Source organism: Nuphar pumila, chromosome 12 (genome assembly GCF_984573655.1).
Source record: "Nuphar pumila chromosome 12, dmNupPumi1.hap1.1, whole genome shotgun sequence".
Taxonomy (NCBI): Eukaryota; Viridiplantae; Streptophyta; class Magnoliopsida; order Nymphaeales; family Nymphaeaceae; genus Nuphar; species Nuphar pumila.
The window spans coordinates 81849196-81867204 of record NC_143260.1 but is presented as its reverse complement, the minus strand read 5'-3'; the positions used below and the strand labels follow the sequence as shown (position 1 = coordinate 81867204).

The following is an 18009-nucleotide window of genomic DNA, read 5'->3' as shown; positions in this document are numbered from 1 at the left end:
ACTTCTGCAGAAGTGTTGAGCTAACTAATGTAGCCCCTTTCCCCTAACTCCAATGACTGGGGAGGCCAGATCGTTGCCCATAGGGTGGTTGTTAACAACCTGTCCATTGGAGTTTGTACCGCTCTGTCCTCTCCCTTGACAGACACAAAGAAGCGAATAGGTACGTTAGAGGTTGCTTAACTAACGACCCATTCTATGTTGTGGTGTTTAAACCACTCGAGCATCTTGCATGTGAAGGCGAATGTGATGCCATTTATGTGATTACAACATTTTGCATTTAGCGTTGTTCGAGGTCACACGACCGTCTCACCCGATCGTCGTAGTACTAGACGTGTCGTGCACAACTACAAGTACTCTAGGATGAAGGGGGTATAGCTCCTCAATAGAAGCCTCAACAAGAGTGTTTCACAAAGATGTAAAGTTTATCAACTTTACTCTATCTTTTGAAACAACAGTACCTTGTGCCAACATTATGCATGTGATTATCTCGAATCACATCCGCTATCGGGGTATCTACATGTATCGCATGACTCGATACCGGCCTCGATAGACGGGATACGGGTTTCTCAACAGAACACCTGCTAAGAAGTTCGCTCGAACCCCCAATTCGGGATCACCCGAGATATGCCAAAAAGGCGAGCAGAACCAACCAGTCACATCCTTCCAAATACTTCGATTTGGAGCAGTCTTTGATGCTTTTGCGCAGCTCCCTGAAATCTCAAGTCGACTCTGCAGGACTGCACACACGAAGAGCCAGGATCCTTGCGAGGTATCCCTCCTTAGATGAGGATGTGTCGCTCGCTCCCGGCTGAACTCTTGTCGCAAGAGGGAGAGGGGTAAATGCCCCTTGCATCCTCCACGAAGATGCCTTTAAGGCATACGCAAAGATCAAGAACATGCACGTCATCTGCAATAGCAAGGCAATACCAAGACATGTGCAAAGGCAAGAGCCTAGGCGCAAAGCGCAACAACAAAGTAAAGGCGGTAAGCAGAAGTGCAATGCAAACCCTCGGCACAACGCGCAATGGCAAAGTAAAGACCGTAAGCAGGAGTGCAACGCAGAACCTTTGTGTAATGCACGACGACAAAGTAAAGGACAAGGATCGCGAAACCGCGTCCTTGAGTTAAATGCGTACTCATATAAATATATATGATATATATGCATATATATTTATTTAATTGTCCTTTTTAGTTAATTGAACTCAATTCAATTGTCCAAGTTTTCTGTGCAATCTTCCCCTACCTTAAGGGGTGACAGACCTCGTATACCAGTTGTGTAGGTAAGCACAATCTCAAGCCATGAAGAGCGAGCAGAATCCACCATTCAACCTGTGATGCTAAAACAGTTAGCATGCCAAAATACAAATGAGAAGTGGGTCTGGTAAGACCTGCAGCAGTACCGGACCCCGATACGAGGGTAGGCAGGGAGCTCAGCTCCCTGCAGAAGAGGGACAGAGGTAGCAAGGCCTCCTGCCTACCGGAGGCAGAGGCAGGAACGCTGCATCCCACAGACAAGGGTGCCAGAGGTAGGGGCCTCAGCCCTGCTTGGCAACAACAGCAGAGGCAGGGAGCAGGAGCTCCCTGTCTGCCAGCACAAAGAAAGATAGGTGAGGGAATAGAGGCTCCCTGCCATGCCTGCCGCAACAAGGCAGGGGGGAAACACCCCCCTCAGAACACGAGACAGGGGCGCAGCCCCCTGTCAGCAGCAAGAACAAGGCAAGGGGGCAAAGCCCCTTGCCGGAGAACAAATAAGATGCAGGGGGCAAGCCCCTACTCGAAAACAGGAAAGCAGGGGGGCTTCGCCCCCTGCCAGCAAAACGCAGGAGGCAGGGGGACAGAACCCCCTGCCAAGGAGCAACAGCCGAGCAGGGGGGGCTCCGCCCCCTGCCGGGACAACAACATAAGGCAGGGGGTGAAGCCCTCTGCCGAAAAAATAAGAGCAACGACAGGGGGGCCTCTCCCTCTGCCGGGAAACAAAAGAAGGTAGGGGGCTTGTCCCCTATCGAACACAGAATGAGGTAGGGAGGCAAAGCCCCCCCCCCCCCCCGACAAAGGACCCCAAGAGGCAGGGGTGAAACCCCTACCGAAAAACAACAGGGGGGCTGAGCCCCCCTGTCGACCCACTGCAAAGAGGCAGGGGGGTTTTACCCCCTGCCGACAAGAGGCGACAGGGGGCTCAGCCCCCCCCCCCCCCCCCCTGTCGACTAATTGCAAAGAGGCAGGGGGTAACCCCCTGCCGACAAGAGGCGACAGGGGGCTCAACCCCCCTATCGACCAATTGCAAAAAGGCAGGGGGGGTAACCCCCTGCCGACAAGAGACGACAGGAGGATCAGCCCCCCTATCGACCTACCCTACACAAAGGAGGAGGAGAGGGGAGGGTTTACCTCCGAAGATCGCAGCAACGGGGTCGTCGAAGGGGTTCTCGGGAACAGGGGAACAATGGCGGCTGGAAGGATGTCGATGACTTCGATCGCCGGCAGCAGCAAAGGTGGAGGGCCGACAGCGAGTTGTCGGCGTCGGCTCGAAGAGGAGAAAGGCCGACAGGAGCAGAAAAAGGGGATCGGGGCTCACCGGAGCTTAGAGGCCGTCGTCAGCGTCAGTCGCCGGCTGACGAAGGTCGTCGTCGAGGTCTGCAGCAACCCAGACAAGGGTGGCGGCCGGCGTCTTGCGACACAGGAGACAGCGAGGGGTTTTTGCGAAGAGGTGGCTGGCAACGAGTGGCCGATGTCGGTGGCCGCAGGGAGGATCGCTGGTCGTCGGGGAGGCTTGCCGGACTGAGAAAATGGAAGAGACGAGAGGGCGAAAGGGGGAGTCGGTCGGGGAAGAGAGACCGAGAGACGAGAGGGGAAAGGAGGTTTCGAGAGCCTCCCCCCTTCGTCGCTGCGTGCTTTTAAAAGCACGCAGCCGACTAACTTACCCGGGTCGGATCCCGGTCCGGATCCGGCCCGGATCCAAAAAAAATTTATCCGATTATTACACCTATTCATAATTTAAAAAAAAAACAGAAAAAAACAATTTATCATATTTCATTTAGCATGTTTGTGTCGCTATATATATGGGGTAACGTTTTAGTAATGGTGCCATTACCTACAAATGCTTCTAGATCTCCTATGCACAGGTTTTGATCCAATCCAACCTCATGGATGGATTCAGCATGTTGAAAATAGTGGAAACCGGCTTTGGATCATGTTTTTTCTATGAAAAATACGACTTGGGAAAGTACATACATTGTAGGCCATCAGTTTTTGAAGCCTTACAAAATTCTTCCTATGTATCATGATCAGATGATTCAAGAGACGATTCTCACTAAGTGAAACATGTAGATCACACCTGTAAGGTGCATGATGTGTGCTTTTGGCCATGTCAATGGTGCACTCAAAGAATATGGGGCGAGACCGAAATGAGAAGGAGCTCCCACAGTTTGTTCTTGCCCTACTTGGACGATATTGAGAAGTTTGAAACGGGATCCAATCTTATGGCTTATGATAGGATTCTATCATATGCCAACAAAATGAAGGTACTGTCCTCTGTATTCCCTACCTCCTACCAGTTTCTTCCTGAACTGAGCCTTTAACGGTTTCCTATGATCATGATGCGTTAAGGTTCCCTCTGATGGCATCCCTAAGGCCATCGTTGGACTACAGTTCTTTCAGAGCCATTGATGCTTTAGAAGAATGGCATCTAGAGCATAAAAAATGGATGGTTCAGAACAATCTCAAAAGATATGAGTTTGAGATGCTGTTCATCACATTGATGAACGGCATCAGAGGGATCCCGACCTGATCAGCTCTCTAAATTATGTGGTTTGTACATATATAATTTGAAATGGGACATGTCAGATCGCAGTAGGATCCAGCTCCAGGTCAGGACATTTCATTACCGAACCCTAGTTTACATCTGGTTGGATCCAAGTCCTGGCAGCCTTGACCAGAAGCGAAGGATAGAGATAACTAGATCAGAGTAGGGCAGAAGGAATCAAATGCATTCCCTGTAAACAGATTATCAAAAAATGAACTAATATGAATAGCACATGCACTATCATCCCGAGTATATGAAATGTGCTAATGAAGAGCTTCCTACCACTCAGCATCAATTGGAAACACTGTGGCTTTACTATTTCCATGATTACTTTACATTAATTTATATGTCCAACAAATATACAACATACATGTCAACTTCAAGGCCAGTATCAATTCTGGAGTTGCACTTCCGCAACAGAAAGGTAATAAAGGACAAGATTGTATACCAACTAATTATTGCATAAAGGAAATTAATAAAACCATTGCAGTTGCACATGATAATTACATGACAAGCAATCCCGTAGCATCCCTTACAGTAACCTTCATCATGCTGTTGTAGTCGATGTTACTTCATCCATATAGGTTACATGGTTGTATTTGGTTTCAGTAGCCTTCATCATGCTGTTGTAGTCGTTGTTACTACATCCATGTAGGTTACATGGTTGCATTGGTTCCCCTTGCCAACGAATGAATCAAACTCCAGAGATTTACAAGCATCAGGCAAAACGCCTTGGTATGATTTGCAGATGTACTTTTCCACGTTTTCATAGTCCTATAAATAGTTTCAGAGCATGAGCACTGTCGAAACTGAAATAACATTTCAACCGATAACAATGAAACAGAGACTGGTGTAACTGCCATGTCAGTGTGCGTGTGAATGCATGTGTATGTGGCGTATGCATGAAATAATATTTCATGAGGGCAAGCTAAAATTGAGATGAAGCCAAAATATGATGGAGATCCTCTATTTTTTAAACCACTCCAGTTCCTTATTTTGGTTTTCAGAAAATTTGCTTGTGCAGGGTTTTCAGTTAAAATCAAATGTAGGAACGAACAAATCAGTAGTTAATAGATAAATACTGAAGGATAGCAATAATTGATATGACTGTTTGCTCAATGTTTCGCCACAATTCATGCACACACACACATACGTGAATGAGTGATGAGTAGCTCCTAAACAGTTTATGTTCTAAACATAGTTACCGATATCGCCGATATATTGAAAATATCACGAAAATATCCGCAATTTCAAGCCAAACGTTAGTAGCGGGAATATATCGCGATATGCGAAATATTCAATATATCGGCAATTCATATATCTCGCGATAATATCGCGATATTATCGTGAGATATATCACTATAGAAACTGCATGATTTTCAGATTCTGATTTTTTTAAAAAGCCCCAAATTTATTGTAGATAAAATTTTGGAAAAATCACTATAATTTAAAGGAAATAAACGAACTTAGCCTCAAAATTTGATTTGACAAGTAGATATGAGGAAAAAGAATGGAAAAAGGAAGAAGAGGAAGGAGAAGAATAGGATAACGGGCAACACAAAAAGATAACTACTTCTCTACCAAGGACTTACGTAGCTATCCTTTAGGGATTGACAACAAGGACAAAAATACCCTTAAAGAAATATTAAATGGCATGTGTAAAAAGGAATAAGATGCAAACAATGAGTGACAAAAATGGCCCTACACAAAAACAAGAGCTCCTCTATACAATATAACTCATATGATTGCATTTATTTTAGTGAGTTTAAAAACTACTAGTGGAAAGCAAAAAAGGAAAAAAATCAGATTAAGCACCTCATAGAGCGGATGGCCATTCACATTCACCCAGGGCACATATCTGTGTGGGGGCTCCAAAGCATTGGTTTCTGCTCCATGTTGTAGCTCAAGCTGCAGCAGTTTGAAGAAATATTAAACATCAAAAGAATGCCAAAAAGAGAAGTGACATACGAAAAAGGAAAAAGAGAGAACATTAGACTCCCATTCAAAAGTGTAAAGAACAACAGTTGAACTTTAGTTAGAATGGCAAAATATGTATGCCACAGAAACAACTAATGTCATACTTTCCCTTCCAAAAAGCTTCTGGTAGATGGGTTCATGTCAAAAATCCTTTATACACAATGGTACACTATAGATCTGAATTTCAAAATGTAAGGTGGCATTTGAATGCAGCAGATCCCAGATATGGGATCTGATCTGGCATGGGAGGTTTTTGCAAACAGAGGATCTTAGATCCTCAGATCTAATATATATATATATATATATATATATACACAATCTAAAGCAATAAAACATGAATACCATCTTAGTTTTAAATTCTTGATATAGAGGGTGGTAGCTGCTAACCACCGTGCTAACCGGACTTTCAAAGGGGTTTTCCATGTTTTCCTTAAATCTGACCGTACAGATGTGTTCTACATGCTTGATTTTATAGGAATCGACTCTTGGATCATTCGATTCCGATACACAGGTAGGTTTCTATAAGGTTTTAAAAAAACGACGATCTAAGATTTTCCTAAATATTCAAGTCTTCATGTTTTTCATCGAAAAAACATGATCCAAGTGTCATTTCCTAGTAAATAGATTGTGCCAAATACATCGGTATGGTCTTAAGTAATACATGGGGAAAACCCTTCGAAAGCTCGGTTAGCACAGCAGTTAGATAGAAAAGTGGTTAGCAACTACCTCTCTCTCTCTCTCTCTCTCTCTCTCTCTATATATATATATATATATATATATATAATCTAAAGCAATAAAACATGAATACCACCCTAGTTTTAAATTCTTGAACAAAAGTCTAAATCATTAGAAAAATAGGGCTAGGTAGAAACATGAAATGTAATACAATCAATGGCAAATTCTAAAAGAAAATGAATGTGAGTAAATTAAAATAAACAATCAAGATCATAAAAATGAATCCCCTGTTTGGATCACTTTATAAACTACTACTTGCCATTTATGCTTATTTTAAGTAGCATGTTTTGGTGTTTGGATCATCTGCTTTCATTTTTTTAATGCCATTTTATAAATTTCACACCTTTTTAAAAAATAGGGGGAGACCTACTTATTTCTTTCGTAAGTGCTTATTTTATTTCATTCCACCCCCATCACCATTACTATCATCATCACCGCCACCATTTCTCCACCATTGCCGCCACCATTATTACCATAATCACCATTGCCACCACCACCACTATCACCATTGTCACCACTACTATCACCATTGTCATCACCACCAGTACCATCATCACCATTGCCGCCACTACCATCGTCACCACTGTCATTATCATCACCATTACTATCACCACCACCATCACTATGTTATCACCACTGTAACGCCCCAAAATTTCAAACTTACAAACCTTTAAGAAAAACAGACGAGAGACTAAAAAGGAATCTCTTCGTCTCAGAGATGGTTTACGAAATCAACGGAAGACTATGCTTTTATTAATTTCAGAAAGGCAAGCTGGACAACTTTGGGAGCGTTAACTAAAAGAACCAAAACGCACAACCCATGCTACTTGCAAACACTTAGAAAAGTCACTTTCATTTAAGAAGTTCTCCAAATAATACAAAATTCGGATATCCAAGGAAAATCCGTTTCAAAACCCCAAACAACATGACGCGAGCTAAGAGCAGGAAGAATAACGTTTTGGAGCCATCACGCCATCGCCTGTGGTGTACCTAATCATCACCTGTACCCATAGAATGGGTTAGTTTCGCGAAAAACTAGTAGGTGCACAAGAGAGACTACAAGGAACTGAATTATGTAAATTTAATTCAGTAGGTTGCGCAGTTTAAAGCAGATATGCAGTCAAACAGGTAAGTAATGCACGGGGTAAAATAGTGCAAGCGAATAACTAGTGCAAGTGAGTCACACGACCCTACGACCAGTGTGAACAGACCTTATGTTTCGATAATTAATATAGAAACAACTGAGACTAGTTCGGGCGTCTGTTATTCTATGTATTTTCAATAACCCGAATAGCTAGTTGAGTCCGCTCCAAAGGGATGGCTTTAGCCCAGAGATGATTCCCCAAAGGAGGCAGTGCCACGGATGCATCCAACTTCTGCAGCAGTGTTGAGCTAACTATTGTAGCCCCTTTCCCCTAACTCCAATGACTCGGGAGGCCGAATCGTTGCCTGTAGGGTGGTTGTTAACAACCTATCCATTGGAGTTTGTACCGCTCTATCCTCTCCCTTGACAGACACATAGAAGCAAATAGGTACGTTAGGGGTTGCTTAACTAACGACCCATTCTATGTTGTGGTCTTTAAACCACTCGAGCATCTTGCTTGTGAAGGCGAATGTGAGGCCATTTATGTGATTACAGCATTGTGCATTTAGCACTGTTTGAGGTCGCACGACCGTCTCATCCGATCATCGCAGTACTAGATGTGTCGTGCACGACTACAAGTACTCTAGGATGAAGGGGGGTATAGCTCCTCAATAGAAGCCTCAACAGGAGTGTTTCACAAAGATGTAAAGTTTGTCTACTTTACTTTATCCTTTGAAACAACAGTACCTTGTGCCAACATTATACATGTGATTTTCTCGAATCACATCCGCTATCGGGGTATCTACATGTCTCGCATAACTCGATACCGGCCTCGATAGACGGGATACGGGTTTCTCAACAGAACACCCGCTAAGAAGTTCGCTCGAACCCCCAATTCGTGATCACCCGAGATATGCCAAAAAGGCGAGCAGAACCAGCCAGTCACTTCCTTCCAAATGCTTCGATTTGGAGCAGTCTTTGATGCTTTTGCGCAGCTCCCTAAATCTCAAGTCGATTCTGCAGGACTGCGCACACTAAGAGCCAGGATCCTTGCGAGGCATCTCTCTCCTTAGAAGAGGATGTGTCGCTCGCTCCCGACTGAACTCTTGTAGCAAGAGGGAAAGTGGTAAATGCCCCTTGCATCCTCCGCGATGATGCCCTTAAGGCATACACAAAGAGCAAGAACATGCACGTCATCTGCAATAGCAAGGCAATACCAACACATATGCAAAAGCAAAAGCCTAGGCGTAGAGCGCGACGACAAGGTAAAGGCAGTAAGCAGAAGTGCAATGCTAAATCTCGACGCGATGCATGACGGCAAGTAAAAGCTGATAGAAGGTAAAGGGCAAGGATTGCGAAACCGCATCCTTGAGTGAAGTGCATAATCGTATAAATATATATTTGTATATATATATATTCATTTAATGGTCGTTTTTAGTTTAATTGAACTTAATTCAATTATCCAAGTCTTCTGTACAATCTTCCCCTATCTTGGAGAGTTGCGAGCTCGCTGACGTCTGCGGATGTACACGATTGATGGCTCGGGTCGCGGAGCGCGAGTGAGATCCGTCGTAGCTGCAAATATACGATATTAACATGCAACCCAAACAAAAGCAAAAGCAAGGAGAAGGCTCAACTTCTCCGATAGATAGGGTTGGGGACAACCGTCCCAATTGCCTTGAAAAAAGAAAGGATGGGGCAGGGCCAAATGACCCTTGCTGCCAAAAGAGGGATGCAGTCAATGCGAGCATATGACTCACGTTTACTAGGAATTCCTCGTTGGAGACCAACAATTGTAATGATCTGTCCCCATCACGATGTAGCTTCCAAAGATTTCCCGGGCTTGCCGGCCAAGGGCATAGGCTCGGGCACAAAGGGCAGGGGGCCACCGTCCCCTGCTGGCAAACAAAAAGGCAGGGCCCGATGGCCCCTGTTGGCAAACAAAAAGGCAGGGGCCATCAGCCCCTACTGGCAAACAAAAAGGCAGGGGCCGATGGCCCCTGTTGGCAAACAAAAAGGCAGGGGCCATCAGCCCCTACTGGCAAACAAAAAGGCAGGGGCCGATGGCCCCTGCTGGCAAACAAAAAGGCAGGGGCCATCGACCCCTGCTGGCAGACAAAAAGGCAGGGGCCGATGACCCCTGCTGGCAAACAAAAAGGTAGGGGCCATCGGCCCCTGCTGGCACAGAAAAAAGGGGGCAGGGAGGAGGGGCTCGGCCCCTCCCCTACCGTAGCAGAGAACAGGGAGGAGGGGCTCGACCCCTCCTCTACCGTAACAGAAGCAAGGAGGGGGATCAACCCCTCCCCTGCCGTAACGAGAGAAGGGAGGAGGCTCAACCCCCCTCCCCTACCGTAACAGAGAGCAGGAAGGGGTGTCGTGCCCCTCCCCTGCTAAAAGGGGGCACAGGGAGGGGGTTTGACCCCTCCCGTGGCCACACAGAGAAGTGAGGGAGAGAGAGAGAAGACACAGAGGGAAAAGAGGGGAAAAGAGGAAGCGGTGCCGTACCAGGGGGTTTTCGGAGGAAGCTCGTCGGAAGGAAAGGGGGGGTCGTTGATGTCGGTGGCGGCTGTCGGGGGTCGCCGGCGTCGGTGACAGTGGACGAGCAAGAGAGAGAAACGGAGAGACAAAGGGAGACGAGAGGGTCGGTGAGGGAGAGAACAGAGAGCGAGAGGCAGTGAGGGGGGTTTCGTAACCCTCCTTAATGACAGCGAGGGGCGGTGGCCCGGGTCGGATCCGAATCCGGCCCAAACCAAAACTTTTTTTTTGTTACATCCTACCCTCCTTAAAATAATTTCGTCCGCGAAATTTCTATAGCATATATTGATCAAAATACAAGTCAGGGTATTTATCCCTGATATCCGACTCAGGCTCCCACGTATATTCATTAATTCCATGGTGTTGCCAACGTACTTTTACAAGAGAAATCGTCTTCGATCTGAGCACTTGGTCTCGACGATCAGCGATTGCCACTGATCTTTCCTCGAACGTCAAGTCTTTTTGGATATCCACATCATCATAATGAATGATGGGCGATGGGTCGTGAACGTATCTTCTCAACATAGATACGTGAAAGACGTTGTGGATCTGAGCGTACTGAGGAGGCAGCGCAACGCGATAAGCCGCCTCGTCGATCCGATCCAGGATCTCAAAAGGTCCGACGAATCGCGGACTCACCTTTCCCTTCTTCCCGAACCGGAAGACACTCTTTGTAGGGGATACCTTAACAAAAACCATATCTCCTGTTGAGAACACGAGCTCTCTACGTCGACGATCAGCGTAACACTTCTGCCGACTTTGCGTTGTACGCAGACGTTCCTTGATCATCTGCACTTGATGAGTATAGTGTTATAGCACTATAGGTGTATCTAGCATCCATTCACCAACCTCATCCCAGTAAACAGGTGATCGACAAGGCTTCCCGTACAAGGCTTCGTACGGGGCCATACCCATACTCGCATGATAACTATTATTGTACGCGAATTCTGCCAACCCGATATGAGAGTCCCACTCTCCCTTCCAGTCTAACATGCACGCTCGCAGCATGTCCTCCAAAGTCTGAATCGTCCGTTCAGATTGTCCGTCGGTCTGAGGGTGGAAGGTGGTGCTAAATTTTAGCTTTGTGCCTAAGGCCAACTGCAGCTGCCCCCAAAACCTGGAGGTGAACCTCGGGTCACGATCGGAGATGATTGACACAGGAACATCGTGCAATCTCACAATCTCCCTGACATAGAGGTCTGCCAAGCTGTCCAGTGACTGACTGAGCCATATAGGAAGGAAATGCGTTGATTTAGTGAGTCGATCCACGATCACCCAAATTGCATCGTGTTTCCTCTGCATCCTCGGCAACCCGACGATGAAGTCCATCGTGATGTCCTCCTACTTCCATTGTGGAATCTCCATCTGTTGCATCACTCCGCCTGGTCGCTGGTGCTCGATCTTAACCTGTTGGCAAGTCAAACACTTCGAAACGTACTCGGCTACGTCCCGCTTCATTCCACTCCACCAATATCTGCGCTGCAAATCTTTGAACATCTTTCTGCCGCCCGGGTGAATCGTGTACTTGGACTTGTGGGCCTCAGCGAGAATCTCATATCTCAAAATAGGATCTTCTGGCACCCAGAGACGATCCTTACGCTATACACCTCCTTCCTCACTCAGTCGGAAGGGGGTATTGGCCCACTGCACTAGAGCCTTCAGCTTTTCGTACTGCGCATCGATCTTCTGACTGACAAAGATCTTTGACAATAGCTCAGGTTGAGCTACCATGCTGGAAAGACTGATCGAAACTGGAGTGAACACAAACGGTTCCCACGATATCAGATCCTCGATCAGCTTTCACCCCGCAAATAACAAATTAACGGAAACGTTGGGAGACTTGCGGCTCAGAGTGTCGGCCACAACGTTCGCTTTTTCTAGGTGGTAGGACAAAGTAAAGTCGTAATCATTGAGGAATTCCAGCCAACGTCGCTGCCTCATATTCAACTCCTTCTGCGAGAACAAATATTTTAGGCTCTTATGATCTGTAAAAGCCTCGAACCGCTCCCCATACAAATAGTGTTGTCATATCTTTAATGCGAAGACCACCGCTGCTAACTCCAAATCATGAGTCAGATAATTCTTCTCATGTATTTTAAGTTGGCGCGATGCATAGGCGATCACTCTATCATTCTGCATTAAGACGCAACTCAAGCCTGTCCCGGAAGCGTCGGTGTAAATCACGAAGCCGCCTTGACCCGAAGTTAATCCCTGATCCATCAACTCCTGCAACTGCTTCTTGAGCTCTGCGAGCTCGGTTGGCGCCATTGTAAACACCCCAAATTTTCATTCACCTCTCCAACATTTCCACCAAGCATCAACATCCATCCTCTGAAATCGCAGGAGGGCAAAATGGTCATTTTCTGAGCCCGGACCTTGCAAAAGTCTAAATTTCATCTGCAACTCTCAAAATTTCTCTATTTTTAGCTCAGATGTTCAAAAGTTTTATTCCTGACAGAAGACAGGAATCTCCAAGTCTTGGTTCAAGATTATATTGCATAAGACATGGCATTGCATATCATTGCATGAGCATCTCATAGCACTGCACTGCACATCATGTCATTTCGAGGTCCAGAACTCTTGATTTCAAAATTTTCAATCCAGATTCGAGTTTCAACTCTTTTCAAAATTGATTTCAAAACCCTGGGTCTTCAAAATTATCAATTCTTCCCATTTTACCCCCAAGACTCCAAATTTCAAAATAGTTTCTCAAGAAAACAATCTGGATAGTTTTCAATATGGATTTCAATCACTTCACCTCAGATTTTGCACTTTTGTCAAACTATTTCAACTATCATTCTTTTACAAAATCGCCCTACAGGGGCCAACTCTTTTCAAAAACTTCTGTTTTACCAATTAGTCCAGATTTTATGAAAATTCAAAAAAGAGGTTGTTGTCTTGTCCTTATTTCAATAAAGAAGCAATGTGGGACCCACACTGAGGTGGTGTCACACAGGCTTTTTCTTTTGAAAAACCTGAGTTTTGAAAAACCTGAGTTTTGAAAAACCCAAAAATATAGGAGCCTTGTCCCCTGGATTGGCGTCATTTGTCTTTTCTCTCTCCTCCCATTTATCTGTCAAGTGTCAGTGTGGGGCTACCTTAAGAAGCCGTCACATGTCATTAGACATCCTCCTCATTCCATGCCACGTGTCAGTATCCACCCTGCGCCATGTGTCATTCCAAGGTCACCCTGAGAGGCCAAGTGTCATGTGTTGTCTTGTCCAGAAAAAGTAAAACTTGTCTCCTCTGAGGTGGCGCCATTTGAAGTGTGTCTCCTGTAGAGGACACGTGTCAACCTCTCCCTCCTTCAAGTAGACTGACACATGTCTCTCTCTACTTTTCTGAGAAAAGTAGGAGACACGTGTCGCTCCTAGCTTCCTCCAGAAAAGTAGAGTTGTCTCCTTCTGAGGTGGCGCCATCTGAGGTATTCTCTCCTGTAGCAGGTGACACATGTCATTCTCTGCTCTTCTCAGAAAAAGCAAATGACACATGTCATTTTCTGCTCTCCTCAGAAAAAGCTAGAATTCAAATATTCAAATCCTCCCAGAGGTGGCGCAAATCCTGAACTTCACCTTTTCTATTTTGTCTGAGATGGCGCCACATGGCTTGGACCTCCTTCTCTTCCCTCTGCCACGTGTCAATCTCTGCTTCTTTCAGAAAAAGCAGGATGACACATGTCTCCCTCTACTTTTCTCAGAAAAGTAGGTGACACATGTCATCTCCAGCTTCATTCAGAAAAAGTAGAGGACACATGTCACTCTTGGCCTTCTTCGAAAAAAGCTACAATTTAGACAAGGTCTAGGTGGCTCAAATCCTGAATTCTGCCTTTTCCATCTGGTCTATGAAAGCGCCACGTGTCCCTTTTCCTCCCTCTTGCCACATGGCACTGTAGGAGCCACCCTGAGGTGGCGCCACATGTCCACCCTCCATTCCTCCAAAGCCAACCCCATTTGAATTTCAAATCTCCCTCTGAGGTGACGCCATTTGAGAAGACTCCTCCAGCTAGCTGACACTTGTCAAAAGCAGACTCATCCTGAACTGCCACATGTCTAGATCTCCCTGCATCAGAAAAAGTAGGAACAACTCCCCTCTGAGGTGGCGTCTTCTGCTTCTTCCATTCCTGTTCTCCTGCCACATGGCAGTGTGGAGCCACCCTGAAGGTGGCGCCACATGTCAGTCTCTCCTTTCCTGCAGAAAAAGCAGAAATTTGAACTCCTCTCAGGTGGCGCATTCTGTTTCTTCCATTCATGTCCTTCTGACATGTGTCAAAAGCTCCTCAGAGGTAGCGCCACATGGCATACTCCTACTGTTTCCAACTTTACACCTTAGAATCTCTTTTGAGGTGGCGCCATTCCAGAACCCCACTTGGCTTTATTTTTTGTATTTAATTTTATTTCTTTTATAAAAGTAGCCCCTGAGGTGGCGCCATAGGAGGACCTTCAGAAAAATAGAAGTTTGAATTTCAAACTCCAAGAGAGCACCCCCTGAGGTGGCGCAATTTGGGAGCCTCCTGCAGAGAAAATCAAGCTACCATTTTGAAAATTTTCAAACTCACCTGCTGAGGTGTCTCACCCACAAAATTCCCATTTTATTTTCTCAAAAAAATCAAAATAGCATGCTCTGAGATGGTGCCATATGGAGGGCTCAGATTGAGCCTGTTTAAAATTCAAAATTTTCAAAAGAAGGCTACAAATACAAGGCCCCACGCCCAGCCTAGGAGCTCCTTTTGGACTTTGAAATTCAACCTAGATTTTCCCCAGAACACGATTTTTGAACTTTGGAATTCACGCCCCCTTGGGCTCAGTGGAGAAGGTGCAGTGAAGCACATACATTGCTCGTGCCGTGGCCGATTTGACCTAAGCATAGGTCGATCTTCGTGAATCATTTGAAGCCCGGATCGAAGGACGAAAGAAGCCGTGGGTAGCCGTCCATTTTGAGAGTTTCAAAGCTGCATAAAAACACAATGTGCACCTCCTTTACTCTTGATTTCATAATATCATGATTTGATGTGTATTGTCGCTTGAAGAAAGAGCTCATCCGAGGGATGGATTGAGCTATTCTCACAAAACGACGTATATCAAAAAAATATAATTATGCTTCCTTGATGATTTTTAGCATTCATGCATTTAGCTAAATTTAATTTGTATTTTATTTCGTTAATTTAGCATGTTTCATAAGTTAATTAGGTTTAATTTGGCATTTATTTCAATTCTGCTCAGTTTCAGTAACTCTCTGTTTTTGTCAGTCAGACCACACGTCATTTCATGCATTTAATTTTCGTTAAAAATTCTAAAAAAAATCGTGGTATGCGCCCTTGGGTGTCCCTAGAAATGTGCCAAAAATTCGGAAGGATTTGAATTTGTTTACTGCGGTAAACATTCAAAATGGTAAGTCGGGTTTTGTTACCCGGGATGCATTTTAAAAACTCATTTCCGACTTGTAAAATCGAGATATCTCTCATGTGAGGTCCAATTTTCGATCCAAAAGATGTTCTGAACTAAGGGTAATGTCTAGTTTTTAACATGATTTTCTCAGATTTTTATGATTTTTTTTTATGTCTGAAAAAAATCCGAGAATTCGGGACACGTGTCAGAGCTTGATTTGAGCCTTTGAGATTTTGGATCGACTTAAGGAGATGGGTTCTCTTTGGGTATTGCTCCAAATCCGAATCTGTAAAAAGTGAATGTTATGTTCAAGATGTCCTCTGTTTGCATCTGAAAGCTTCTGATTTTTAAAACAGTTTTAAGATCTGTTTCGGATTTTTCTTGTCAGTCTTCTGTTTTGTCACATTTGTCTGTTTTGTTACTTCAGACATGAAAAGTTGTATTTTTATCTGCGTTTCTGTTGATCAAATGCCGAAGTCATAAACATGAAAGTTGTCCCTGTATGTGTCGTGAGTAGCTCAGTTAAATATCAAAAATTTCTATGGCTGTTTTCTATTTGTTTAGCATTTTATATTAGATTAGGTCGATTTTACCTCCGACAGAACCAAATGCCCGTTACCTAACTCACCGTAGTTCAAATCCCGAGGTTGTAAAAACCAAAAATGTTCAATTTCGGGTCCTTTAGCAGTCTGCAAAATATCAGAGGTTTTTATGGTGTAATTTTTGCAATATCATATTAAGCATTGTATTTGGTTCGGGTCCATAGGCGAAATTCGTCCATTTTAGGATTTTTTTTAAAATTTTAGTATCTAAACCATGCCATTTCATGAGTTTTAGCATTCTAGGCTGTTTGTCAGGATAGGTAGATGCTCCATACCGAATTTGATAGCATTTGGAATTCATTTGAGGCTTGGTTTAGCCATAATATCAAAACAGGGCCCCGCGGGACCCGAATCCAAGCGAAAAACAAGCGAAATTCGTTATTTTGGATAAATTGCAAAATATCAAATTCTGATTTTACAGTCTTAATGTGTTTAGCAGCATGTCATCATGCCTCATACTGCATTTCACCATCATTTGTTTCAATTCGAATTTCAAAATCTCAATTTTTACCAAAATTTCCTTCAAAAACCCAGATTTTAAAAGTATAACTTTAATATTAGGGGTATTTTGATCATTTTGACCCCAATTTCGAATTTCAAACTATTTTCTACTGAATTTCTTGCATTTTTATCATTTCAAATATCAAGGAAGCATGATAATAGGGTTTATATCCAATAATTTCATAATATTATTGGAAAATCTTGGAATAACTCCATTTCAAGCTTGGCAGGGACATTCAAAGGAAGGAGTTGAAGTCTGCAATTCCCCTTTTATTTCATTTATTTAGTGATGTAATAATGTAAATTTTGGAATAAGAGATTTAATTTTCTGCTTAGACTAGGATGCATATCATATAGTTTAAATTCCTGCAATATCTTGTTTATGTGATTCATGCATTTTATTTCAAAAGCACTATGGATGTACACGAATGGCACGTGAACCAACTCTTAGGGAGTTGATGAACTCGGTGGAATCCATATTTACGGCCCTAGTCGGAATATGGACGAGACCCAGATCCATCATCTTTTTACCAGTCACATTGAGCCTACACTCTTAGGCTATCTTAAAATGCACATCATATTTCAAATTTTGCAAAGTATTGTGCATTAAATCGATTAAACTCAGAACATATTCATGGCCACAGTCAGAATATGTGAAGGATTTATTTTGACTTAATACACATTTTTCCAACAAATTTCTCAGAAAAACTTTTCAAAGTGCATTCATTCACTCATATCATTTGCATCATGAAATCATTGATTTTCTCATGATTTTCTTAAGAAAATTTCATTCTCAAGAAATCGATTTCTCAAGAAACTCTGAGAATTTTTCAAAATCGGTTTTCCCAAGTCAAGTTTTTCCACAGTTTTTCATGGAAAAAGGTTATTTTCTCAAGATTTTCAAAAGAAGTCTCTCACCTTTTTCAAAGATCAAAATCAATTTCCAAGTGTTTCAAGGCTAAGATTCTCAGAATTTCAATTTCCCAAATTTCAATTCTCCTTCTCCAAAGAATTTTCCAATGAATCTCAACCATTTTCCAAAGAAAGCTTTCAAAAACTTGAAGCTTTTCCTGACAAGCATTTTCCCTTCAAATGTTTACCCTTTTCTCAAGAATTATTTCCATTTTCTCAAGATTTTCATCTATTCATGATTTTCCCACACCTTTATGAACTTTCTCGTGATTTCAAAACCCCTTTCATCCGAGTTTCCTGAGAAATTGACTTTCACCTTTTCCCTGAGAAATATCTTTCAACTCCAAATATTTTCCAAGCATACATCATGTTTTTCCTACTTCCATTTTCCAAAATCTCATAGCACATGCCTGAATTCTCTGTGCATTTAGGATAAAACACGATTTTGATGATTTAGCATAGTTTTGGTCCTTGGTTCGA

General features: G+C 43.7%; 1 protein-coding gene across 2 annotated transcripts in view; it reads right to left on the bottom strand.

The window, feature by feature from the left end:
• Window positions 1-4094: 4094 nt before the first annotated feature.
• LOC149821077 (gamma-interferon-responsive lysosomal thiol protein-like) overlaps window positions 4095-18009 on the bottom strand; it is a 35479-nt gene continuing 21564 nt past the window's right edge. The window contains exons 4-5 of one of the 2 annotated variants that reach the window (XM_089982845.1): window positions 5615-5707; window positions 4095-4573 (exon numbers count right to left, since the gene is read on the bottom strand). In XM_089982845.1, coding sequence (XP_089838971.1) covers window positions 4418-4573; window positions 5615-5707 — 249 coding nt within the window. In that variant the 3' untranslated portion in view covers window positions 4095-4417. The remainder of the gene's footprint in view (window positions 4574-5614; window positions 5708-18009) is intronic. The other variant, XM_089982846.1, reaches the window with a different exon arrangement.